General features: G+C 41.1%; 1 protein-coding gene across 1 annotated transcript in view; it reads right to left on the bottom strand.

Moving 5' to 3' along the window:
- hcn4 (hyperpolarization activated cyclic nucleotide-gated potassium channel 4) overlaps positions 1-24,320 on the bottom strand; it is an 80,867-nt gene extending 56,547 nt beyond the window's left edge. Inside the window, exons 1-2 of the mRNA XM_085765250.1 lie at positions 23,768-24,320; positions 22,874-23,545 (exon numbers count right to left, since the gene is read on the bottom strand). Coding sequence (XP_085621376.1) covers positions 22,874-23,545; positions 23,768-23,781 — 686 coding nt within the window. The 5' untranslated portion in view covers positions 23,782-24,320. The remainder of the gene's footprint in view (positions 1-22,873; positions 23,546-23,767) is intronic.
- Between the last annotated feature and the right edge of the window lie 2,049 nt (positions 24,321-26,369).

Genomic DNA, 26,369 nt, shown 5'->3' with positions numbered 1-26,369 from the left:
GGAGATTCTCATGTCAAAGTTGCTTGCCTTGAAGGATGGCCTTTCCCAGATGACAGCTGGCATGCCTGGTGCTATTGTACAGGTAAACTCATATTGAATAATAACATGAATAGGCCCTACCCTAACCCCTAATATCTTGCAGTGTAGGCTATAGGCCCTAGAATGTAATAGCTGATTTAGCCCAGATTTATGAGGCTGTAAAAGCTGTTAATTTAACTGTATATGTTTGTCTAATGTAGCCTACTAATTTTATATCACAGGCAATCAAAGACAGATTTGCATCTGTCTTGGACAGCAAGGATGCTCTGATGGCTGCTGGCCACATCACCCAAATTCAAGCTCCGCTGGCTCAAAGATGAGAAGAGAAGAGATGCTGCCCAAACCATGCTGATTTCTGAATGTCGTGCCCAGACTCCTCCTGAGGAGCCACTGATGAAACCAGCAGATCAGAGCCCTGCCACCTCCAGTCACAATGGCTTTTTTGATTTTGAAGATGACATTTCCTACACAGCAGAGACTGAAGTTATGGAGTACTTCAAAACACCTGGATCCGGCTGGGAGGTTCCTCTCCAGGTTCCCCCGGATTAAGGAAATCGCAAAGCAGTACAACACTCCAATACCGTCAAGTGCACCGGTCGAAAGGCTTTTCAGCCTGGGCAGTATTGTTCTGACCCCAAGAAGGAACAGGCTGTCAGATAAAAGATTTGAAAGACTTTTACTCATGCGATACAATCGTTATTTTGAAGAATAGAGAGAAAAATTAATTGAGTGGTAGGATAAAGTTGCACTTCCTGTTCTCTCTGTTGCACTTTATGCTTCCTGCATTGTGATAATTGCAACACACAATGTTTCATAATAGGTTCAAGAGTTTATGACGGCTGTCAGATAAAAGATTTGAAAGACTTTTTACTTATGCGAATATAATCGTTATTTTGAAGTTCAGAGAGAAAAATCATTGAGTGGTATTAAGTTGCACTTCTGTCTCTCTGTTGCACTTTTGTTGCACTTTAAGTTCCTGCATTGTGATAATTGCAACACAATATTTAATTAATATGGTAGGTACAAGAGTTTTGTGACGGCTGTCAGATAAAAGATTTGAAAGACTTACTTCTGCAATACAATCATTATTTTGAAGAATAGAGAGATTAATCAATTGAGTGGGATCAAGTTGCACTTCCTGTTCTCTCTGTTGCACTTTGTTTCTTGCATTGTGATAATTGCAACACTCATTAATAGGTAGGTTCAAGAGTTTGTGACTTTGTATGTAACCAGCTTTATACAATAAACACCAAGTGTTGATAGAGCTATGATGTTTGTCCTGTATCTACTCGGTAAATTAAGAAATGGCAAAGTAAAGTAATAAGTAGTGAAGTTACTTTTCAAATGCAGTAACTAGTAAAGTAATTTCATTACAATTTACAGAAGTAACTAGTAATAAGTAACTAATTACTTTTTTTGAGTAACTTCCCCAACACTGCATACTGTCAACCTCACAGGGTAGTTAGAAATAACCTGGCACAACTGAGTGTGTCTTCTTTTTTATTTTCTATTGATACCTGTATGGGAACCTTGTATTTCCTTTTTATTCCCTGTGTTTCCTTTGTTGGATGATGCACAGTGAGTAGTTGGATCTTAATGCCTTTTCTTTCTAATGTCCTCTGATTAAGTGCTTGAGTTTTAAGTACTTTCCCATTACATCTTGATATTAAATAGATGCTGCTCCAAACCACTAATGTCCACACTACCATTAAAGAAATGTTATCATTTTAAGGGGTGAAGACTTGGTCACAACTAATAATACATATTTGTTTTCAGCTAGCAGTGTGTATTTTTATTTTCTGAGCATGACAACATAAAAGTCACGGATGGCCTTCTTTTCTTCTTGTTGGTCATTTGCCTCAGGGGATGAGAAGTCTCAACGCCTCTAAAAAATGGATCTACTGTATGGACAAATGCTATGGAACAGATGCTTGTTTTTTAATGTGTTTGGATTACAGTTTGGAAGAATAACTCACATTTACACATACATGCTTAACTATACAGTATGTACCAACACACATCTCATGTCTATTGCAGACACACACACACACACACACACACACACACACACACACACCAAGGAAACAGTGACAGTAATTGGAATTCTTCAAAGTAAAAGGGTATCTACTGTTCCAGCTTGTTGTCAAGTGGAGTTATATTTAGACAGACCTTGCCACCACTGTGTTTGCTCATGTTACAACTGAAAGCCCAAGAGGACAAGAAAAACTTCAAAGGACAAAATGCAAACACAGGTAATGACATTTGTTCTAAGTTATATTGCCATGTCCTCCAATACAACAAATGCTAGATCGCCTGTGTATGTGTCTGAGCTACGCAGCTTATTAATAGGATGCAAGTGTGCTCACAGCACTTGACAGAGTCTACCAGCAATGAACTAACTTAATCTGTTTCTTTCGGTATCTGTAATAGTTGTGAGTCCTTGCGCATGTTTCTATGTACGTATGTATCAGTTGTGATGACTCACTTTTCACTTGTTAAGGGCTGTGTTGGTTTGCATTACAGCAGCTTTTAAATGCCAAATTACAAAATACAAACGCACATGTAACCTCAAGATGTAAAAGCAGAGATACTATTGTTCTTTCCATTAAATGGAAATCATTGGTTATTGACATGACTTTATACAAATAGGCAAAACTATGTAAAATCACATTGTTCTTTGTAGACAGTATTCAAATAGGAGAGAGCTATCAACACAATGCATAAGCTAATTTCAATGACATAATGATGAGACTGACAGTCTTCAGACAGGCTTGCAGTGCTGTGAGGCTGCACAGTGAAGCACTTGCAATCACCATGTTAACATGCTTTAAAATTTCACATGTTAAGCAGGTATAACGCTCATCACATTTTCCTTCTACATTTGGCATGTAACCATTATAACATTTGCACATTAATAAATTAAGACGATTATGATGGAGTTTTGACAGATATATTGTTGGGGTTACTTTCGTAGGTTTGAGAAGGGGGGCTGCCATATTGTGTAATGTTTTGATTGGTTGCCTGGTTACCTGGCCGCTTAAGTCTGACGTGAGCGCAAGGAGCAAGGGAGTCTGGGAAAAAGCCAAAGAGAGAGTCTCGTGGACTGAGGAGGCTGCCGCCCCGAGGAGAAGTCAAGGGAGTTGACGATAGGCCCCCTCCACCTCAAGAGTGAATTATCGTTTTAGTTATTGTCTCGTCTAAACAAAAATTAACTAACAAAGCCGCGACCGCGTGACGACTGACGGAGGTTGACACGCGCAGGATGCTGGAGCAGGTGGCCGGCCCGGTGCAGGACACCGGTCTGCCAGGAAAGCCTCGCGGACCAGCTACAGGTGGTGAGCGGAAGCAGCCGGTAAGTCGAACATTGAGCAATATGGCAGCGAATCCCACCAGACTCCAGGTTTTCAGCAATAGAAATATGTGCACTTGTGTCATCCCTGTAGCCTAGACTCGTTAGAGCCCTAACCGTAAAACTTTACTTACCAGGGTGGCGTATGGTTGCGACAATATATATTTTTTTGTATGTTTTTATTTTGCACAAGGTGTGTTCTGATTGATGCATTTCCCTTTACCATGTGACTCATCATGTGACCCTCAGGGGACGGTTTAAAAATGGGGTGTCCAGGCCAGCACCTTTTAAACTGGATGTGCGCGACCTTGTCTACTCTTTGTACACATTAATAAATTAATAATAATTATAAACACAAAGTATAGCCATGGTTGATGGGATTGTTAATGGTTTGGTGTCCTTTATAGAAACTTTGACAATACTGTACAGGCATCGCCCAGTGCGGTCAAATTAATGCAGAATCAGAATTCAGCAACTGGGTTTTTTTCAGCATTAGAAAAACAAGACAAGCCATTAAAGGTGGGACCTGACAAGGATGTTTGGTTCATAGAACAGAATAACAAACCTTCAGCCAGAAGTTAGATGATGCCATGTGAATGACAGAATGAAGAAACAGTGTGAAAGAAATAGAAAAATGGTGCCAGAGGAGAGCTCCTCAGCATCTTTTCAGACAGAATAACAACACAGAATGGTGTTTAAGACCCCTGAACACCCCCCCTGGCATAACAGCCACTGCTGCCACATGTTTCAGCAAGCCTCACTTATTTTAGGAGTGTTGGGACTGATAAGATTAACAACAGCAGCTGTATAAATAAAAAGAAACATGCATGGCACGTGATAACAAATAAGAAAGATTAATTACATAATGGAACTACTGTATTGGATAGATACAGTATTATTTTCAGTTAAACCAATCAACTGGCTAAAACAAACTATAGCTATGAAGCTTTAAGAAATCTGCAGTGGATCGGATTATAGTATTGTGTTCAATTTCACCTTGGTGTCTTGGCCAGGACAGGATTTTCAATGTATGGAAAATAAAGGGGTGAGAGGCAGAGATGCATTGTCTTCACATTTTAGCAGAAGCATACATTCATAATTGTGTGTACATTATAAAAGTGTAATAATGTCAACTTTAGCACAATTTTAAGACAGTGAGTGGGCAAAAAACAGTCATAAGCACATTGTTTTCTGATGGTCAAAACAAAGTCATAGACACAGTCGGCAAGCAAGGAAACGTCACTTCCGGTTAGGGCCGTGGGGGAAAACAAACCGTGTCCCCCATACACACTCATGCAAAAACGCGGCATTTTAAACCTTTGTCAAAGGCTTTTTCGCCGTCCTGTCTTAGTTTTAATCACATGTATATGCTGACAGAGAGCTATATTTTTAGAAACTCATCACGATCTGGGTCGATTGTTGTCCGTACATTTAAAAATATTAGGTATTTCACAGTCAGTCATATTTGTCTTCCCCCACGGCTCCGACGCTCTCTTAGTCGCCGCCGGCCGGCTCTACTCGTAGACACTGCCTGAGTTATTGTGTATTATTTTGCACCGCAAATAAATTCAAAAACCACAACCTGAACTTTTATATCGGAACTTCGCTCATCTTCTCCAAACGTGTAACGCTCTGACCGGAAGTGAAGGTTGCCGACCCTGCTGACTCGGTGTAGGCTATGGCTGTGAAAACTTTATATTTTAAGATGTACGGACAGCAATCGACCCAGATCGTGATGAGTTTTCTAATATATAGCTCTTTGTCAGCATATACATGTGATTAAAACTAAGACAGGACGGCGAACAAGCGTTTGACAAAGGTTTAAAATGCCGCCTTTTTGCATGAGTGTGTATGGGGAAAACGGTTTGTTTTCCCCCACGGCCCTAACCGGAAGTGACGTTTCCTTGCTTGCCGACTGTGTCTATAGCCACTATTACACAGGTTTCTCTGTCACATCATCACTGCATGAAGTTACTGGTAATGTTAGAATAACACTTCCTACTGTACTATAACTAGTGGTAAAGAAAGCCTTTAGGATTTACCTAACTGCCTGCTTTTATCCTGAAAGTGCTTAATGCACTACATTCAGTTACGAAGTCAGAGTAACTTCAGCATAAGTAAAGTTTTTGACCAAGACGAACAAGAAACAGCACAACAGTTTTTAAAAGTATGAACATGGCTTTAGCTCATCATGACATATTTAAATCAGCAGAGACAGGTGAGTTGAGGGTGGCTCCGGCCCGCCTGCTTCCCTAGCATAGCACTAGCATAACAAGTAGCCTACATTAACTCGGACTAATTCACATGAACTGACAACATCATAACCACAGCTGCATCAACACAATGAGTTTCAAAACGATGCAGAAATACTCAGTAAAGACTTATTGCACGGCAAAATGTAGCTCATCACTTGACTGAAATGCAATTGAACATACCGTGACATGACGTCTAAAAATCACGTGATTCAGGCTATGCAATTACTGACAACCAAGACTACACTCAATAACATAACAGATGTTGTTTGGGGACAAGGAACAAGGAACCTCAGTGTGCAGAATTTCAAAGAGTTACTGTATGTGGGAATGTTTTCATTGTTTACATAGACATGTTTGTGCGTGTGTAAGTGTGTGCATGCATGCATGCATGTGTACTGCACACACTCGTGAATTCTCCTTTCACTTTTGTGGTTGTCTCCTAATGGAGGTCAGGTCACCTAAACATAGCGAGGATCCATTTACTGTGTTTTATTATGCACTAGGACCCTGACATAGAAGAACATTGTTCTATAAATACAGTTGGGCAAGTGCGGGATGTTAGGCGGACATTTCAAAGGCATTAAAGAATCCCTTATCTCTCTCTGTATGCATCCCAAATCACAGACTCATGCTGTGCGGTGCTGCACCACCTGTCTTGAAATTAAATAAAAGCAAAAAAATACAGTGACCTAGCAGTGGCGATATGAAGGCAATACCCTCAGGTGTGGAGGGAGATGTTAGGATATGGTGATCTGAGGATCTAACAACTTTTGTTTTTGCATTTTGAGTCTAAATAAACTTTTGTGCCAAATCTGAAGCCCTTAGGGTATTTTCCTGGGATGTAGCGCTCACATGAATGGGAGAAACTAACTGACAAGCTAAAGATATAATGGCTTTGGCCACAGCTGTTGCCCAGATAGACATAGAACAGAGGGCTACAGAAGCGGAGAAACATTGAGAAACAGAAGCAGGGCATTAGTTCACACCTAACTTGCTTTGGTGTTGAGAGCTCCCTGTACTGATGAACGGAGCCCTGACATTTTGCGGTCTAGAGGGCCAGAGCCACAGCTCACTCTGCTCTCTGGTGGGGTGACTAGAGACAGCAAGAACATGTTGTCACCCTCAGAGTGCATCTGACTACACGATAAGCTTCTCTCATCCTTCTCGCCCTGCCAGCCGGGCTACCTGAAAGGCACCGTGAGCCACCGCAAACACGAAGACACACTTACTGTCCCTTTCAAAGTCGCCCATATTGACATTAGGGGATATATTATCCTTCATATTCAGGGGATATGCAGAGGGTATATGTTTGTATTTGTGCATGTATGTGTACAAATGTATTTACACTTTCCTTGCAGAGATGTCTGTCTGTTGGCTACCATGCTGAGGGTGATGGCATGCAAGCAGATCATCTGTCAAGTCAGGTACAAGTTGCAGACAGCATTTAACAGCGTCTCCCTTTATTCTGCACCACACTGACTGAACGGGAACAGCAGAAGAACTGTGGGTGCTCCCACACAGCACTTCCATGAGGGCACCAGCCAACATAGCATGCAGTGCAAATGTGATTTGGGCTGATTAAATGACTGAAATTTGTCTGTTTTAGCATAAAAAAACAGTTTCTGTTTTGAATAATTTATTTGCTTTCTCTCTCTCTGTCTGTGTATGTGTGTGTGTGTGTGTGTGTGTGTGCATTCGTCTGCTCCCATTTTCTCTCCGACAATTAGTTATCAGGGGTCCTGCTCAGAAGTACTGACTCACCATATGACAGAGAATTCTGACTCATGTTATAATAAATATCTGCAGCAAAACGCCCTGTTAAATTTTGAATATATCCCACCTCACAGTTCTCATGCCACTTTATTTCTCCCGTACTGCAACATCTGAACGCCAGGTGTCATCTTAGACTGAAATTTCAAAGGAGGTTAAAGCAGAAGTAAGTGGTCCGGTCGTTTTCGCTAATGCTGCGTTCCAGGCAGGCTTTTGAAATCGTAAATTACAGCTTCAAGTCACAACTTACGACTTTGTAGCGTTCCAGGCAACCCACTCGTGTTTTTCCGACCTGTTTTACCTGTGAAAGTCACTATAACGGCCACTCGTAACTTCTGACCCGTGAACTCGTACCAGATCGAACTGGTACCACTTCACGGTCGGAAAAATACGAGTTTGTTTGAACGCACCATAACAGTCCTCGTCGCTACGTCGCCACATTCACGGCGTCCCTTGGCTGCACACACAGCCCTGCATGCCGTTCTCTCTCCTCATTGGATAAAAACTGTAGGATACGATAAATGTTTTCTCCTCGGCTCAGAGCAGAGCAGAGTGACTGACAGACCCGTGTTTCAGACCAAACACTCTATAGAAGTGATTGCTGTCGGAAGATACAACTATTTAAGACTTATATTAACACAAATATATCACTTACTTCTGCTTTAAATCGAAAGCAACTGGACTTAGTTATTTGTCTAGACAAATAACTAAGTCCAGTTGCTTTCGATACTATGACCTGGGCAAATGAGAATATGCACCGGCCTTAGACTGAAATGTTATTAATATGACATTATAGAAACTTAACTTAAATTTATTTTTTGCCAGTGACAGTGAAATGGAACTGAAATCAAAGGTAAATAAAATGATTTAGTCACATTATCTCACATACATGATTGACTGATAGCCACAACTAAAGGTCATGGTGATCTCAGAAAACACAGTTATAAAATGTTTTTCTTTTTATTCAGCTCCAGACCTAAGACACGAGGCTTCAATGTTCATAATTTACTGTTTGATGCTGTCTATGCTAACTTAAATATTGTACAGCATAAATGTTTTGCCATAATATGGCAGCCATATTCATAAAAACTTATTTTCCCTATTTGTTGATTTGCTTTAATTACTTTTAAAGGTCAGACTGAGATTGATTTATCATTTTACAAAATCTATATAATTTATATTCAAAGCAAAAAAGTGTAAAACAGAAAGTTTAACAGAAGCAAACAGAGCAACAGCCTCATTAACTGCAATCCCAGTTTTGAATGAATGAAATAGACTGAATGAAAATTTAGTATGAATGGCTGTTGTGAGAGAAAAAGAAAAGCACTTATTTTACACAAGCTATAGCCACAGGGATGGGCGATTCACTAAATCCTGTCAAAATTAACAGGAGATCAACATCTGTAGCAATTTCAGCTTTACCAACAACAACAAAACACGTGTATTGCCAATAAACGAGCATCCCATTGTTTATTGGTATTTGGCAAAAACAGCAAGATTTAGGTGTTTAGGAGAAAAACATTGGGTTAAAAAGGGTTAATCCTATTTTTGTTGCCACCCGCTCCAATGAACTGTTATAATGACGTTGTCTTTACTAAGCACAGCCAGCAGGCACACTGCAAGCACATCACTGACACTGGGGCTGTGCAGTCGCAGGTGGCTATATTTAGGTGAGGCACGCTGGTTTATCAAACCTAGCCGAAGAAGATTTCATCAGTGGTAGAGGCAAATCTCCCCAACCTTAGGCTAAGAGAAAACAGAGGGATTTACTAATACCTGCAAAGGGGAGAGGAGAAGCAAAATCAACTGAAAGTAGTCAACCTCACCCAACGCTGCTAAAAGAGGCCCATAAATAAGATTACAAGAGGTTCTACTGGTAGGACATCAAGGAAAGGGTACAGTGTATGATTTTTCATTCACCTCTAAAGCTCTGTCTAGGACTGTTATTCAACACAGCCAACAGAAAGACAATGCTAGGGCCAATGTCACATACACTGCAGTGGGACACTTTTTCTAACAGACAGAAGTCTGACCCTTTACAGGTAAACACTGGCAAATGTACTGTAAAAGGAGATGCATAACCAGTAAAAACTCAAATTTCAAAAATTCAAATTGGAATCACGCGAGGGCTGTCAGTGTGATTGACTGACAGGCTCAGATTAACAGCAAAAATCTCATGTAGTATGTGTCATGGGTTATTTAGTGTTCAGTCCACTGTGCGTCTATACTGAATGGTCATGTCAAACATGCACAAAGCACATTACTTTAGTTTTGATTATTAATATTTTAAAACAAAAATATTCTGCAATTATTCTGAATTTAACAGTTTCTTCTCATTTCCACAGTGATGGGGACTGAGATTCAGAGATCTGAAACCAGCCTGACCATCTTCAGGAAATTCTCTGAATGCATGAGCATCAGTCTCAGACACTCGAAATGACGCCTCAGATCCTCAAGTTGAAATACACTACTCACAAAAAGTTAAGGATATTCGGGTTTCAGATGAAATTTCAGAATGCACACTATAACCTTTAGAGGTGAACTTAATTTGGCCTGCTCAGTACTTACAGTATAACATGAGATGCTGTTTTCTAACAAGGCGATTAACTACAAAAATCACAACAAGTGTCTGATCCATGAATCGACTACTAAATGTTCTGGTTCAATGACAGTTTGTATTGAAACAGTCCTCTTCATCATGCTGTTCACATTCTGACATCACGAGACCAAGACGACACCTAATGATCCATCAACAGTACCTGGCCATGTCAGGGCTTCAAATGGGATGTTCTCAGAGTGAAGTTGTAACTGAGCTCAGAGTGGACGTCCTTTGACCACATGGAAATGTATTGAAACATTGACATTTTTTGTTGTGGTATCACTGTTGTTAGCTTTTGTTTCAATAAATTATTTGAGATGAAGAAATTACCATTACATACTACTACTTAAATACCCTACATTACTTTCATGATATGATATCACTGTAGCACAAGCTTTTTACATTTTCCATAAATTTCACCAGAAAGTCAAATATCCCTAACTTTTTTTAAAGTCCACACTAAACTTACTCTGATGTTTGAATAGCTCACGAGTTAAAGAGGAACTAAGCAGGATTTTCCCATGGCTATGCTATATTTTTACCTTAAAGGTAGAGTCCGGAGTTTTGTTCGTTGCAGTTTGTAAACAAAACAATCAAACTCGTCTCTGCGCATCCCGACATAAACGTGCTCCGTAACCAGCAATCTTTTGCTTATGACAGTAAAGACTACACAAATATACATGTCGTAACATCGTATATGTTATAGCTATAACATTATCCACCATTCCATGGATGGATTTTTCACCGGCTTCGTTAAAAACAAATGCACATGGCCAGTGGAGGGTTAGCAAAACAGAGGAAAAGCGACCAGACTTGCATAGTTATTCTTTAAGAGCCCTGACTAAATCATGAAATCACAAGAGCCACTTCACAGACTGACCGATGTGATCAGAGAGTGCACAGAGAAGACTACTCTGTGTCTGTGATGTCCCATTCTCATACCACTGCAATCTTTTCACTTTTTTAGGCTGGAGAGACTGTCTGGTGCCAAGAGTGGCTACTCAGTCTCCCTGCCCTTGTGTCTGCAGTCCTGCAGAGTCCTTTCCTGAAAGCAACTTGCTATCTGCTGCGAGGAACAAAAACTGTACCTGAGTTCTCTGCAGTCAAAACATAAATATGCCCACTGATGAGAAAAACAGAGTAGAACAGTGAGTGGCAAGGCTACTAGCATTTGCCACTCTGCTTGGCGGACTGTCATCCTGCCACTAATTGCATCTGTATTTTATCATGATGCCTTGTTATCTCCCGCAAGGTCCTCAGGGTCATGTCAAAAGGGTCCCCTGTCAGCCAGCCACAGAGTGTGGCAGAGGGAACACTGGCCAGGGGCTCCCAACTAAAAGCAAAAAAAAAAACCCTCCCCCACCAACCCGCCGTCCTGTATGACAGGAGAGAGCAAGGGAGAGAGAAAGAGAGAGATGAAGCAATGTGCTTTCTCTTAACATAGATGAAGTGCTAAGATAATGTACAGTCTGTAATAACAGGCGCTGGTCATGCTTTAGACCATCACCTCATGCCCTTGCTCTGGGCTGCACCAGTGCTGGGCCATTATCTTCACAACTTCAGGTGCCGCAATCAGCAAATGGAACAGTCACAATGAAAGCCTTTTCTATCCATCTCCAAAACGATGATCTGAGGTCAAAGGGTGAGAGGAAGAGAGGGAGTTACAAAAAGAAAAAAAAAGAATAAGTGGAGAAAAAATGTGGAAACAGTAGGAGAAAATGAGACATATTAAGACTGAAGCCAACAGTCAGAGAGACACGTTAGTATGGTTTCTGGACTTTGGGGTCATCTCTTTTTGTTGTAGTTTTGAAAACAAAACTTTTTTTTTTCCTTTTTTCCACGAGAGGTAATTCAAGGTGATTCAGGAAGCATTGGAAAACAAAAAAGAATGATGTTACTAAATACCAAAATTACAGCTTAAAATCTGAACACACTCATGAAATCTAATCATATCGAACGGGAGATGCAGTTTGTCTGAATTTTGCGGTTTGCTTAATTAAGAAAAAGCAGAGGCTGATCTGATTGTTAAACCAAATGAGACAGGACATAACTCTGCTGCTACATTCCTGTTCAATCAAACACTGGGTAACTTGGGACAACCAATGCGGGTGAGGGTTAAAAAAAAAAAAGGATGTGATTGACTGAGGAGATGGCAAAGATAAACTGGGAGCCCCCAACCACCTACCCACCCACCCATACTGTAGCAGAGGAGTGGGAACAATCTGTCTCTCACCACTGCATGTCTTCTAGACACCCAGCATGTGGCAGGGCCAGGCCTAACATATTGATCCAGGGAAACATTTCCTGTGAATCACACCAGCCACACACAACGTTTTTTATTCAGCACACTGGACTAGTCCTCTCTGAGTGGAAACCCCGCTGTTTCCAAAGCACTTTAGCTTTCTATACATTCTTACAGAGTAAATCATGTAGAGGTCCTTTGTGAAAATGCCGTCCTCCTGCAATGTTTGTTCTTACACATACAGACGGGTGTAAATGAGATGTGTGGATGCCTCCACACAGGTGCACTGCATGTCGAAAAATATTGAGTAAGTCCAGTTAAGTCTGATTTTGCATCAAGATGGTGAGAGTAAAAGATCTAAATGACTTTGAAAGAGGCTCATTGTCAGGGCATGGATGGGATGGCTGCTCAATTGGCTGGGGTTTCATTAGGAACACTGGATAAAGTGGATGGGGGAAACAGAAATGCACCATGATGCTCGTGCATTAGTTATGTGAGGAAAAACAGAAGAGTAATGTGAGTACATGACATGATCAGACTGTGTCAGCAAGAACAGTCTGTCAACAATTAGAGAGAGATATTATAATGGAGTTGCAGTGAGTAAACCCCTCATTGCAAATATAAATGTGCATTTGAGAGTTCAGTAGTGCAAGAACCAGAGACGCTGGTCTATAGTGATGTGGAAAAAAATGATGGTCAGACGAGTTGTCCGTCATCATATTCTCCACAACTGGGCGAGTGCAGCGTGACTTATACAGGCCAAAATGTTTGACCACTATAATGAGGGGATCTGGTACTGTAGGTGGGTCCACTTGTCTTTCCCAGAGAGTGGTCCGCGGATCACTGGTGGTTGTGAGTAACCCCTAGTGGTCAGCGAGATGACATGATAACATATCATGTTTTAAAATTTACAGTGTTTCAAACTGCCTGTGACATAAGGCAGTATTCAATTCAATATTAAGGGTGTTTTCACACATACTGATGCAAAAATGACACATTATTTGATACATTTGTTTTTCACTGTGGTCCAAACGCCACACCAACAGTTTTCCATGACGACTGGCCCCCGATTGGAAAAGTGAAACTCTGAGATGTAACGCACTCAAATTTTGACTGGGCTGACCTACACACCGCCTGTGTGAAAACACCCTTACTGTGCATTCACACCAAAAGTGTCATGATCGTTGCGGGTGCTCTGGTCACTGACATCGTGCTGCCTGCCTGCTAAGAAAGAATATTTAAATTAAGAATGACAGTCTTGCTGTTGCGTATCCATCATTACCATGTGACACATGGTCACCTGAGTCACCTACGGTTGGAAAGTATTATTATTTCTGGCATATTCTGCTAATTAGCCCTGGACTTAATTGTCATTGCCTGCTAGGATGACTTTGTACGTACTAGTGAATGTCTTACATTAAATTCTAAGCACTCTTTAATATGGTGTTTCTCATATTTTGTCCACCGCCTGGAGCAACATTTCAGTGCTAGTTTCACATCTTGGCCATTTCCTATCTAGGCTGATAGGAAAAAAGCAATCCAATTTCAGAGAGACAAGAGGGGTGTGAGAATCCACCTGGGACACGGGCAGGGCTGAAAAGGTCAACCGGTATGTAGTAGCCTACTAGATATAGCAGAATCTGTGTGAGAACGAATGAGCAGGCCTGGTTGGGGCTGAAACGTGCAAGCAGAGGTCAACACATGGAAAGTTGTTTGTTTGTATGGTACTTTCCTCCAGCTAGAGGACAAAACCAAGTCAAAATACATTTAGCAATTAATACTTGAATTTATTAAGGTGCAAAGGCACATGCTTTCATAAATTAGGCCAGTTTGGCGCATCAGATCTGAGCTGCCATATATTGTGAATGTTTGTGCTTTGTACCCTTATGGCTTTGTTCAAATTAGCAGATCCCAGCCATCTGGCTCCTAACTAAGCAGGAACCAAAACAAGAAAAGTTTTCAATGGTATTTCATCCTGAAGTGCATATAGCATGCATGGACCCTGAATTTAAGAGAGAAGAGACAGAATAAAGACAAAGGAGGTATTTTAACCAAAGCAATTGGAATTGTTTCAGTTGGATTTATTTATTCCAACCACACTTAGATTTCCCGTATAATTTGCCATGCTGTGCTTACTTGATTGCTGGCATCCAATTGATTTCTTGTTTTCAAAGTTTTCCTGTTTTGTGTAAAAAAAAAAACCCTTCACTCACAACATGTATGTTAGTAAAAAGCAAAAATACATGAAAGAATCTCCCTCAGTCTGGTTATAAAATAGGTGCAGACAGCTGGATCACTGCAGTGTCAGTAATCAAAGTAAAGAATGCCCTCTTGGGTATCATTGGAAGATTACACCTACATAATCTGTGTTGATGTTGATTGCTTTTCCGTCCAGTGCTGATTACATGTCAAATGTCAAAGTGAAATTAAAACTAAATGCGTAAAATGAGATTTATAACCAGTCACTATATGTGTATGGAAAAGAGTGCCACAGTCAAAAATAAAAAACATAAACAGTAATAAAAGTATTATTTCCACTTTCATCTCCACAGTTACAATCACTTTTCTAGTTGTGAGTTTGCAGCCCATTTTGCAAAATGTATATTTTAAGTGTCACAAGGGTCAAAATGCCTCATGTAACTTGTCTCCCCCACTTCTCAACGTGTCCCCTGCATGACTTTGTGGACAGGTGAAGTCAGCAAGGGATCTCGACTCTCGGTCCATTGTAGGAAGACAGCACAGTCTTAAAACACACATTTGCACTTTCCCAAAACAGGAAATGGTGTTACAATTTTGCTGTAAGCAGAATGTACAAAAAGGTCTACAGAGGTCATAGTCACTCTATATGTCATAAACAAGGACCTTCAAATATGGCTTGTCTTTGGGGTGATGCATTGTTAATAATAAATAAATAAAATAAAATTTTCTCCATCCATCAAAAACCCTGAAATGTTGAGATAAGTGAAGGTGACATATTTACCTCTGGTCAGTGGGGCAATAATCACATCTGTCCAGCGGCAAGAGAAATAAATCTGACACTGAAATGTGTTAAAAGAGGGAGAAAAAAACACGTGAATGGGATCTTGGCTGCCTAGTGTTGTGTATCCACCTGGAGAGATTACAAATTGATGTTGCAGTGCATGGGACGGAGAAGCGGGAAGGACACAACATTACATTTGTCAGGTGACTAAAATGCATCAAACATACCAGCTGGGTGATGCACCGAGAATGCTTCCAGCAGGTTATCCCATTTTTAAAATGTCCAATCAATCAATATAATCTCACCTCCAGATTACTTTGCCAAGGTTAAACTCAGCTCTCTGCCAAATAAATAAAGCAGAATTAAGTGCTGTTTCAGAGAGGAGGGGGAGGAATTACAGACATGCAGAAGAAGAAAAAAAAAAAGGCCATTCTTTTACAGTTGTGATCCCATGTCCTGATTTCACACTCCCACACAAGTGGGCCTGGCGAGGTCACACGGTACCGTTCAATCATTCTGTCACTATGACAGACAACCTTCCACCCACTGGCCACGCACATCCTCCCTGGGCTCCCTCCATTAAATAAATTGTGCTGTAATAATCTCTTGGCTCCTAATATTCGTAGTTGAGCACAGCAGCCTATTTTGATTACCCCACTTTCAGGACCAGCCAGAACCATCTGTAATCCCCATGTTTAACCCTCACTAAATTAAAGGAGGAATTATTTAATGGAGCCCGAAAGGAACAGTGTCATTCATCCAATATAGTCTCACGCATCCTTTCTCCACCTTCCCATACAGATTAGCACTATAAGACAAAAAGGGCACAGCCTACAAAAGCACGGGCTAACGCTCTGCAGTCTGGATTCAGTCTCCTATTTGACATATGGATATTACAATAATCACAGCACTAAAAACTGATAAAAGGTATTTAAATTGGGCTCTAAAATCCAGGCTTAACAGCACCTACTGACTTTTTGTGTACCTCTCGCTCAGACTCCTGCCAAAGCCACATGAGGGGAATCACCCTCGCTGCAACCGTTTATGTTTCTCCATCTCATTTTTCAACTGCTACTGACGGCAAGCTGGAGGCCTCACAAGACCCAAACAAATCAATAGTAAAACGTGATCTCAAATCAGCTGTAATCAACCTGACTGAAACAGAGAACACTGTTATTAAATCTGATCCACACACACGCACACAGGCACACACACAAGCACAGTAGCATACTATATTTTCAGCAGCGAGCCTGTAGCTGTTTGTGGCTGCTAATGCTTGATAAGGACTGCAAAAATAAAAGTTCAAAATGTGTGCAGGATTGATCAAAATTCATCATAGGAATAAATATGCATGGGAATTATTTCCCCCAGACATCCTACAAAATACAAGGGCAGTCGGAGTTCAGGTGGCTCAGCTCCCATTCTCTTCATTCTTAAAGGTCCAATGTGTAAAATGGGAGGGGGGGGGGGGGGGCATGATATCTAGCGTTCAGATTCTAGATTGCAGTGCTTGCCCGCTTGCACTCACCCCTCCCATCAGGCAAAGTTATGGTGGCCTCCAAGGACAAAAAAACGTATACCATGACTGGGACGACTGGGAGTATTTCAGGAACATGGAGCGATGAGGTGAAGGATCTAAACCATTTTACTATATGTCTGCCGTCTCCTACTCCTTCTTCTTTGTTGGTTGGCTGGCTGGATTTTCCGTTCAAACATGACGGGGCAAGATGGCGACACTCTCTAAAGCAGGGGTGGCCGACCTGCGGCTCTTGGCCAATAAGAATGCAGCTCTCCAACTTACAGTAAATAAAAAAAAGAAAAAAAGACGGTGCTCACTTGCTCCAGCCAGTTCTTGAGTTCACCTGCAGCGTCAGAGCCTTTGCCTGTCGTTTGGCTACTTTGTATAAAAAGAGTTCAACATGTGAAAATCTAACCTCCACGTGAGCACCGTCAGCTGAGACAGAGCTCAGTGGATGTGGCTCCGCAGCTTGTGTGTTTTATAACGGCAAGAAAAGAAAAAAACAATCTCCCATAGAGGATCGCGTTGCCACTCGCGTCAGATCTTTTCAGTTAACGGTTATTAATCAGTAAACAACCTGCACTGTTTTCCCACAGCAAGCTGTGTGTGATTCATTCACAAAAATGGCTAAATGCAAAGCTAAGCGCAAATATGAAGACAAGAACAGGACACTTCTTGAGGACTGGGAGGATGCTTACTTTTTTGTTGACACATCCTTAGCACTAGCCTCGTAAACCAGCCTCTCGCGGAAGTGCATTTCATTTCATTCCGAGGGAGAGTCTGGCCTCATCCCCATTCTAAGCGTTTGGACTGAAACCCTCAGAAGGCCGAGCCAATCAGCGTCGCCCGCTGTGATTGACACAGCATGTTGGCCAATCAGGGACCGACTGGTGCAAAGCCCCGTCACTACACCAACTTGCTGATTGGCTGAATGGGGTTGTCTGTCAATGCTACTACCAAAGATATTAAACCGTCTTTGCTACTACTCCCGCCCTGCTGCCGCCCACCCCAAATGCTTAGAGGGGGGATGAGGCCAGACTCTCCCGAGAAATGAAATGAAATGCATTTCCGCGAGAGGCTGGTTTACGAGGCTACCTTAGCACATTTCAAAGCTTCAAATCTTCAGCTCGATTCAAACATAATAAACATACGGCAATACAAAAAAAACAGCAATGAGTTAAAAAAAAAAAAACTTCTCACATATTCTGTTTTCTGAATGCTATTGCAAATGTTAGGGAGGACTTGCAGTGTGATGTGAATCTGGCTGAGCAATATGTGTGCATGTATTGACAATGACTGGCCTGTAGTCTTGGGATGAGTTTAAGCCCATTTCTGACAATATCCTGAGGGGTGTGAAATTTGTGACATGGTAAATTGTTAATATTTCATTCTCTCTGTGTGTATACCTATATAATGGGGTGGGGCGGGGGGCATATATTGTGTGGCTCTTTGCAGTACCACCATAAAAAATTTGGTTCTTAGACCCTGGCTGGTTGGCCACCCCTGCTCTAAAGCAAGACCCTTGCTATATGTATATATAAAATAATAATTATAAGGTTACGAAAACCAAACAAATTTTATTTTATAGCTATTTTACACTTATACAAATATATTCATGGGTAGGATATTCAGATTTTGCCACACTGGACCTTTAAGTACTGTATGCTGAGGCTTTCATTACCATTTTACTCTTTTGTAGATAGATATGCAGATATGCACAAGAAAACAAAATTGTGAGAAATGGTCCTATTTTGGCTAATAGAGGACATTGAAAATACTATGATTCACATTAGTGAGAGGGAGAAACCATCACATTTAGGAAATGGTCAACATAACAGGTGACATTTGTCTAAAATTTGAGAACACATTGTTCACTTTTATTTACTCATCACTTTGCTTAAAAGTTAACTTTTCTTTAACTATATCACAGACCTAAATGTACATTGCATTTGCTCTAGTTTTCTTTAATATATTCTCTGCAAAAAATAAATAAATAAATAAATAAAAATAACAGAAGCCAAATTGTAAGGTGTCTTTGCAGAGGATTTATTTTTGCCACTGTCTGGGTAAATGTCCTTTGGGAAACGGAACTGGATGTGCAGGAGGAATAAAAGGCTGTTGAAAAAGTGGACTTTGGAGAGGGGATGGAAGGATTCGCCTGACTGTTGCAAAGGGATTTAACAGATTGACAGAAACTGCAGGACAGCTGACCCCCCCTCTCTGATAGTGTGGGCATCACAGCTCTAAAGGAGAAAGAGGGACTAAAGAGAGCCTTCAGTGTAAAGAAGAGTTCTAATGTGCCATATCTTCTTTTCTATCTCTTCAGGGAAATGTGGAAGTCTTCCCAACAGATGTGTCCTCTGAGCTTTGAATCACAAGATAATTAAAAGGCACTTGACGATCAGAGGGATGCATTCTAATATTGTGCCGCATCATTTTGTCTAGAACTCCACATAATGCTGTTGCGCTGATCGAATGCACTCAAAGGGCTCTATATGAGCAAATCATCACCTGCTTGTCATCATGCAAAGATGCAAAGAGAGGGGCTATCATTTTGTCAATCAAATACCAAAATAGCACTGAAAATCTGTTACCTTTAAAATGGCTCAAGTTATTCCATGACTATCAGTCTCCATTTAGGAGCAAATACATGCAATACCAATAGGTTTCCCTGCACAGCTGATGGTGCAGCAGCTCTTAAATAACAATCATAATGTCATATTTTCACATCTGACACAAGTAAGCAGGGCAGCTATCCGACCGCAGCACCCAGTGAGGAGCAGGTCAGAGGGCACAGTTATCTCAGCACCAATCATATGTATTGCTCAACAATCCTATCAAACCCCCCACAGATATTTTATGGTCATCGCGTGCTTGAGGTCAGTAATAATCATGTGTATTTAATACGCAGTAGACATCAGTCATCATGTAGGAAATGAATGCTTGTCTCCTCTTTTTTGGGGGGCTGATGTCACCCTCTGGTTAACTGACCATATCTGTTCACTGGGAGATGCTTGTTCAGAATCGAAGGAGACTGTTCAGCTTTGGATCTGGAAATGAGGCTGTAGATTGGATTATGATGCCATTTTTAATCCGTCTTTTTCCCTCGCAAGATATTGCTCCACCCCTGCTTCTTAGCGTTATACAATACTTGACAAGAGGAGATTTTGCTGAATTCCGCCACAGTGATGACTATGTGATTCCTTGTGACACTCTAATTTGAGCTTATAGTGCCAAAGCTTTGATGCAGACATGGGAATAAAACTTTTAGTCACAGAAACCCTTCTCTTCTGCGGGTCCATTTAAAAGGTCCCACTCATCTACTTGTGTACTTTAATTACAGTCGTCTTGTCCTGTCTCTGATCCTCATTTTGGAGGAAGTAGGCATCCAAGTATCATATTTCTCCTTCAGTTCATTAAAATTAAAGTACTAGTGGAAACTCATCTCAACATGCTGTGTTAACTGACATGAATGCCTTCGGCTCAATACTACGAAAAAAAAATTAAGGTGTCATAGATGTTGCTTTCCTACAGTAATGGGCAGTTATCATTTAACTGACTTGTATATACTGTAAGTAACTAAAGTAAATGTATCTACTAGTGTTTTATGTATGCCATTACCCTGTTCCACACAGTGATAGTGAATTGGCACAGTGTCGGTTTTTTACTCTCCAGATTGAATGCCACATCTGTGCTTTTAATTGTAGAGCTGATTGATTATGTAATCATTGTGCTGAGTGCTTGAACTGCAAGCAAACTGCTCTCAGATCACCAAAATGTTTAATTATGGTAATATACAGTATCCACCTTCAGACCCTGGACAAGTGGGTGGCTAACCTCATTTATTTTTTATTTTTTTTAGAACACTTCACTCTCAGTGCATTTTCATTTAGGGTAATTATTTAATTTTCGTACCTCTCAGAGAGCCGCACATGCATCTGTTTCACTGAGTGGGGTGTGAAACAGATTCATTTGTGACTTGCTCAACAACACTTCAAAACTGCTGGCTGGGGCCAAATCTCTGACTTTTCAGTACCAGGACAGACTCCCTGAGTCCAAAATCACCCTTCCATGTGACATTTAACACAGTGAGTAAGAGCGTGGAGAGGGTCAGAGGAAACACAACCAGCTGGAAGGAGCACAACAAAAATGGCAGACTCTGTTCTTCACAATGTCCTGCCCTGACTGTCTGGAGATAGAAATACCTGAGTGGTATCAGTATAATGCCAGGATGCTAGTATACACAGACTTGTACTTTTTGAGTAGAAACATATAAACTACTAAAGGAAAGAGACAGGTAAAAAATACAGAATTAACCGATCAAATTGTAAACATATTGGAAACAACAGAATTGATGAGCCGATAATGTTTCTACCAAATATGCCTATTTGTTAGAATTTTAAGCACAAGAAATCCCTATTGTAGTTGTACAGATCTCTCTTCTCCCTCTTTCTGTTTAACTCCAAGTCATACACACAAACAATAAAAAAATAAAAAACTTTTCACGAGAGCTTAAGACAGTACATCAGTAACAGAAAACATCCCGTGATGTCAGCCACCACTATGTGTCCCTTCTCTCAGGATAAACAGGCAGATAAATGTATCTGTTTTCTATTCTTGGGAGAGTCTTATTTAGCATTTGCCTCCGACACCCTGGGCCCGTGAGCAACTTGCACTACAACTCACATGTCTCTAAAATCGGGACATCTTGTTCTGGAGGGGGAAAACACCTTCCTGTGATAAGTGATAGTTTCTATAACGCATGTCATTAAATCATCATAGTTAATCAAACCCCAGGCAGCCGAGCAACGTTCAATGTCATAGACAAGGAGAAATGTAACAGTACGTGTAACAATAATGATACTGCTCTATATCCCTTTACATCAGCATTAATGTCTCCATATGATTTAAATCATACACGTGGTGGGTGCAATGTGAACTAAATGCCAAGGCTGACACAGCTTGTAATGAAATAGTTTTGCCTGAATAATTTAACTGGAGAAAAATGTGTTCAATTAAAAGAAGCTGAGGTTCTTGCCTATGTACAATACAATCTTTAAAGTTGTCAAAATAGATGTCATTTGTCAAATTTACTTAAACCTGATGCGAACAGAAGGCTTTGAATACACGGCCCATCTAATAATAACAGCCTCGACAGGACATCTGAGATGCTGAAAAATGTACATGCACATGTATGCATGTGAGTTAAATTCACCCACTGTTGAAATCTTAAAAGAGAGGACAAAGGACCTCAAATCTAGTTAAGAGCCTCCATGTGGCCATAAATCAGATGAATATGTCCAATAACATACTCAAGGGCACTACGAAGGAATCTGTCCGACAACAGGAGTGCTCATGGACTTTATTCGGTTTTGCTGCTGTATTTTGTCAGCAATGAGTTGATCACCTCCATTGCTGCACAACTATAATTATTAAATCACATTTAACCAAGTGTAAATGATTTTAAACTGCTGCTTTAAAAAAAAAAATACTACATAGAAAAGAAGAGGAGAGTAAGAAAATCAATATGTAAGCCTGTAAAGACAATGTGAAGTGAAGGCCTCATCATTAACCTTAATCAGTGATAAATGAAGTCCCCTCAACACAAGTTTTGTCAAATAAAGGAGAAGGAGCCACTAAAGGGATTCAATTATAAATCTATTTGAATAGCATCTGCCCAATTTGGCCCAATTAACAAAGGTCTTGTTTCATAACACAAGGCCTCCTAACTAATGAATGAGATTCTTCTTCGTTTAGAGTAAATCTGCTATCACATGTGTAATATATAATAGGAATACTATTTTATAATAAAAAATATTCCTTATTCATTCAGTATAGGTGAACTGTAAGGGTTCTGTAAAGCAGTGAAGCACATTAATAACAGTTATGTCTCTGGAAAATGTAATCTCTGAGTATGAAGGAGTAAGATAAGTGATGAAGGTGGAATAAAGCTGGATAAAACGATGACTGGGCTGCTCTCTCAGTAATGAATGCCCTAATAAATGATAAACACACAGAGAAAAACATCTGGGCCTGTGCAAGGCATGCCTTCCTTAAAGTGACGCCTCATTCTGAAACATTTGTTGTGAGGGAGAGCACGTGTAAGGTGTCTGAATTTACCTGAAATCACTGTAAGGATGAATTATCCAAAATCCGGCGGATTTAACCCGCTCTTGTTCCCGTTCCACCGCCTTCTCACTTCCAAACATCCTCAGGGAGAACTTGTTGACCCCTGGTTGGAGCATTGCTCCAAACTGTCTGTGCATGAACCCAGCTTGATATAATCTCTCGTCGTCCGGCAGAATTTGATCAATGCCATCCAACTTTATAAACCCTGCCTGCTGGCCTGGGGACTCGTTTTGGGTACCACCGCCACCGCTGGCCCCTTGCGCGCCTTGATCCGGCGGCCCATCACCGATGGCTCCGGGGGGGCTCTCCTCGCTCGGGGTGACATCCCCCTCGGTGATGAGGCGCCTCTCCTCCGCCGAGTCCGAGTCGTGCACATGCCGACTTGTGATGGACGAGAGGCTGCCTCGAAACCTCCGACAATCTCCGTTTGAGCTGGTCTTCATCGGTCTCCCCATGTCCGTCTCCATGATCACAGACTCCCCACCTTTGGTCTCCCCGATGCCTTTACAGCTTCCCCCAGAGGTCGGCGACGGTAGAGGTTTCATCCTAATACTCTTTCTCCGGGTGTCCTTGTCTGCGTCTTCTCCTTCGCCCATTATAGATGCTTTCTGTCCAATGTGCTGTGGCAAACTGTAGAGCCTTTTACGCATGGAGGAGTGCAACCTGTCCATTATGACATTGAGACACAGTGGAGAAAATTAAATAAATCCTGATTGTTAGGCTGTATTGAAACGACTATTGCCACCAGCCCCGCGCTCCCTATCTGTTTGTGAGAGCGATCAGTCTGGAGCTAATCTGAATCCCTGAAAGCCTGCTACACATGACATGGACCGTCGTGGCTCTGCTGAAACAGACGGGAGACACTCTTTTTCATAATTAGACTACCTGACAGTTTGCATATGTCCTCACGCACAGTCTGGGCGGTCCGCTTGGCCACAGCGTCCCCGATGTGCATCTTTGTGCCGCTTCGACATTGTGCGCAAAAGTAGAAAAACTGCTTGAAAGTCACCTTAGCGTGACATGTGAGGGATGTGCCGACGGACGGTGATACGGAGACGAGGGAAAGGTCATGCGCGGCGAAGGATGCTCTTTTCATCAGATGTCTTTCCAGCTGCCGTCAAACAACGCGACACAATCATGAAAAAATACAATGGAGCATTCCAGGGACTGCTGACATCACTGATCCATAGTCAGGGTGCGTTTTGGTGAATTGTGAATATTCATGATGCTGATCTATTGGGTTGCCATAGGAGCGAGATCTGCAAATAAGCTCAGCCCACCTTGTTTAAAGGGGAATGCTCTTCCCATTCTTAAAACGCTCTCCGTTTCTCAGGTTAAGGCTACAGGTAGGCGATGCAAGCCCGTTGTTTAGCACCGCGAGGCTGGATGCTCCAAACGGGTAAACCAAGCAGCAGCCTGTTTGCGATCCAGATGATCAGAGCGATCCTCTGCGTAATTTGCGCACACAAACGCCGGTGAGGTAGAACCTCGTAAAACGTGGTTTATAGAACTGTAAGAGCAACTTCTCATTTGGCAGCAAACACAAATAAAAGCATGCACACTTTGACACTAATATCAGTCGGTTCGTTCATGGATTTCACATAACCTTTTAACAGATCATGCCACAAATCATGGGGGGAAAAAGTTTATTTTTGACATTTGAAATATCCTCGTCACGTAGGTTGATGTCAAACAAAAGCGTTACCGCCTTCAGAATGACGCACTGGAATGTTTCGATCTTATGAGTAAAGCTTTGTAAATATCCAGGCTATTGTGTAATATTGACAGTATGTGTCCTCAGTAATTAAACATCACCGCATGTACGTGGAAGTAGAGGTTTCTTACCTTTAATGTCAGCGTTTAAGGTCATTCATTCAAGTCCAAAGTGGGCACTTGGGAGTTTCAGCACACGATGATCTGTTTCTTTCTGTAATACATTTCAATACGACAAAAGAAATAAATAACACAATTTTTTTTAAAAAGAAAAGAAAATCACTCACTACCATAACAGTCAAGCACAAGCAGACCCAACATTTGGTAAATCCTACATGAACATGGGAATGATTGAGCCCTTCGGTATTAAAAAACATTAAACATCAAATTTGCTGTAGGTATTATAATGACTAATACAATGTACTCATCTTAAGTGATACCATTGTTAGTCATAGAGTTTATATTATTGAGATCAACAAATGAAAGGTTCTACAGTTTTTGTGGATATAGGTCAGAATGTTGCATTTAATTGTGGTGAAGAGACAGACTTTTTGTTGCTGGATTTATAAAACGTTCTTGTCTCTAAAAAAAAAAGTGTTCCTCTCTGGGCGTTTTTGAAATATAATACAAAAACTATACCTCTTCATTTTAGAATAAAATGAGATAAAGTGTGTATTTGTAAAATGGCTAGATGTGGAAAGAAAAAAAACAGTGTGGAGATCAGACAGATAACATGACAGGTATTGATACATTTGGACCAAAGAATAGTTCTAACAGACATGTCAGCTGATATTGGTTTATTCCAGATGTTTCAAGTGTGGTGTAGGGCAAAAATGTCAAACTAGTTTTGATGTATTTTAGAAACAATCCTTTACGCAGCTGGTCTATGGTAGTGAGCACTGAAGTTGACTTTTTATTCTTTTAATAAATTGAGAAATGTCTGACAAATAAAGTAATCTCCATATGTTTTAATTTGAAGACACACATCTACTCTGTATCAAAACATGAGTATAAACCACTAGACAGCACAAAGTAACCAACTCCTGAATTCCTGGAAAACTCGGCAAATTATCAGATGTAACAACAGCTTATTAGAGAAAAGGGCATATGTTGGAAGAGTCATCCATGGCACCAGAAAACATTGAAACGCCCCACTCTGCTGAGGAAGCAGCTTGTGAGCTATGTCTGTCAACCCCTGGAGTACTATGAATCTCCAAGTGGCTGATCGGAAGTCCTGCCAACAACTTGACAACACAGAGCTTCCTTCTCTCCAGAGAGGATGATAGTGTAAGACTGGAAAGGACTCAGCCTCAGAAGAAGATGGTTTCCACTGATCTAGTCAACTTTGTCTTTGGATTGACTGTGATTCCATGACAGTCTGCAGCAAAAGCAAAAGCACAGTCTGCACTTAAGATAAAGGCAAAGATGGAGATGGAGGCAGCTGTGTCAAGTTCTGTGTCTACTGACACACACTCTGTTTAAATGAAGCACAATCTGCAGTAGAGATGGAAGACGAAGCAGCTGTCTTCGCGGCTGTGTGTATTGGAGGAAAAAAAAGTCTGCAGTGAAGATAAAGGCAAAAAAAAAAAAAGATGAGGTAGACCACAGACCTGACCCAGGAACAGAATTGTTTTTGACCAGACAGAACAGATCCTCCTTCATCTACCTGAGATACATTTAATTGGATGAGAATGAGGAGAATATATAGCTACTGGGTATGCTGGACAAAAAGACCTGAGTCTTGATGATGGAGGCAGAGCAGTTGAGATTAGAA

This window comes from Trachurus japonicus, chromosome 3 (genome assembly GCF_045865225.1).
Source record: "Trachurus japonicus isolate A0001 chromosome 3, Traja_1.0".
Lineage (NCBI taxonomy): Eukaryota > Metazoa > Chordata > Actinopteri > Carangiformes > Carangidae > Trachurus > Trachurus japonicus.
This window is presented reverse-complemented; position numbering and strand designations above follow the sequence as displayed.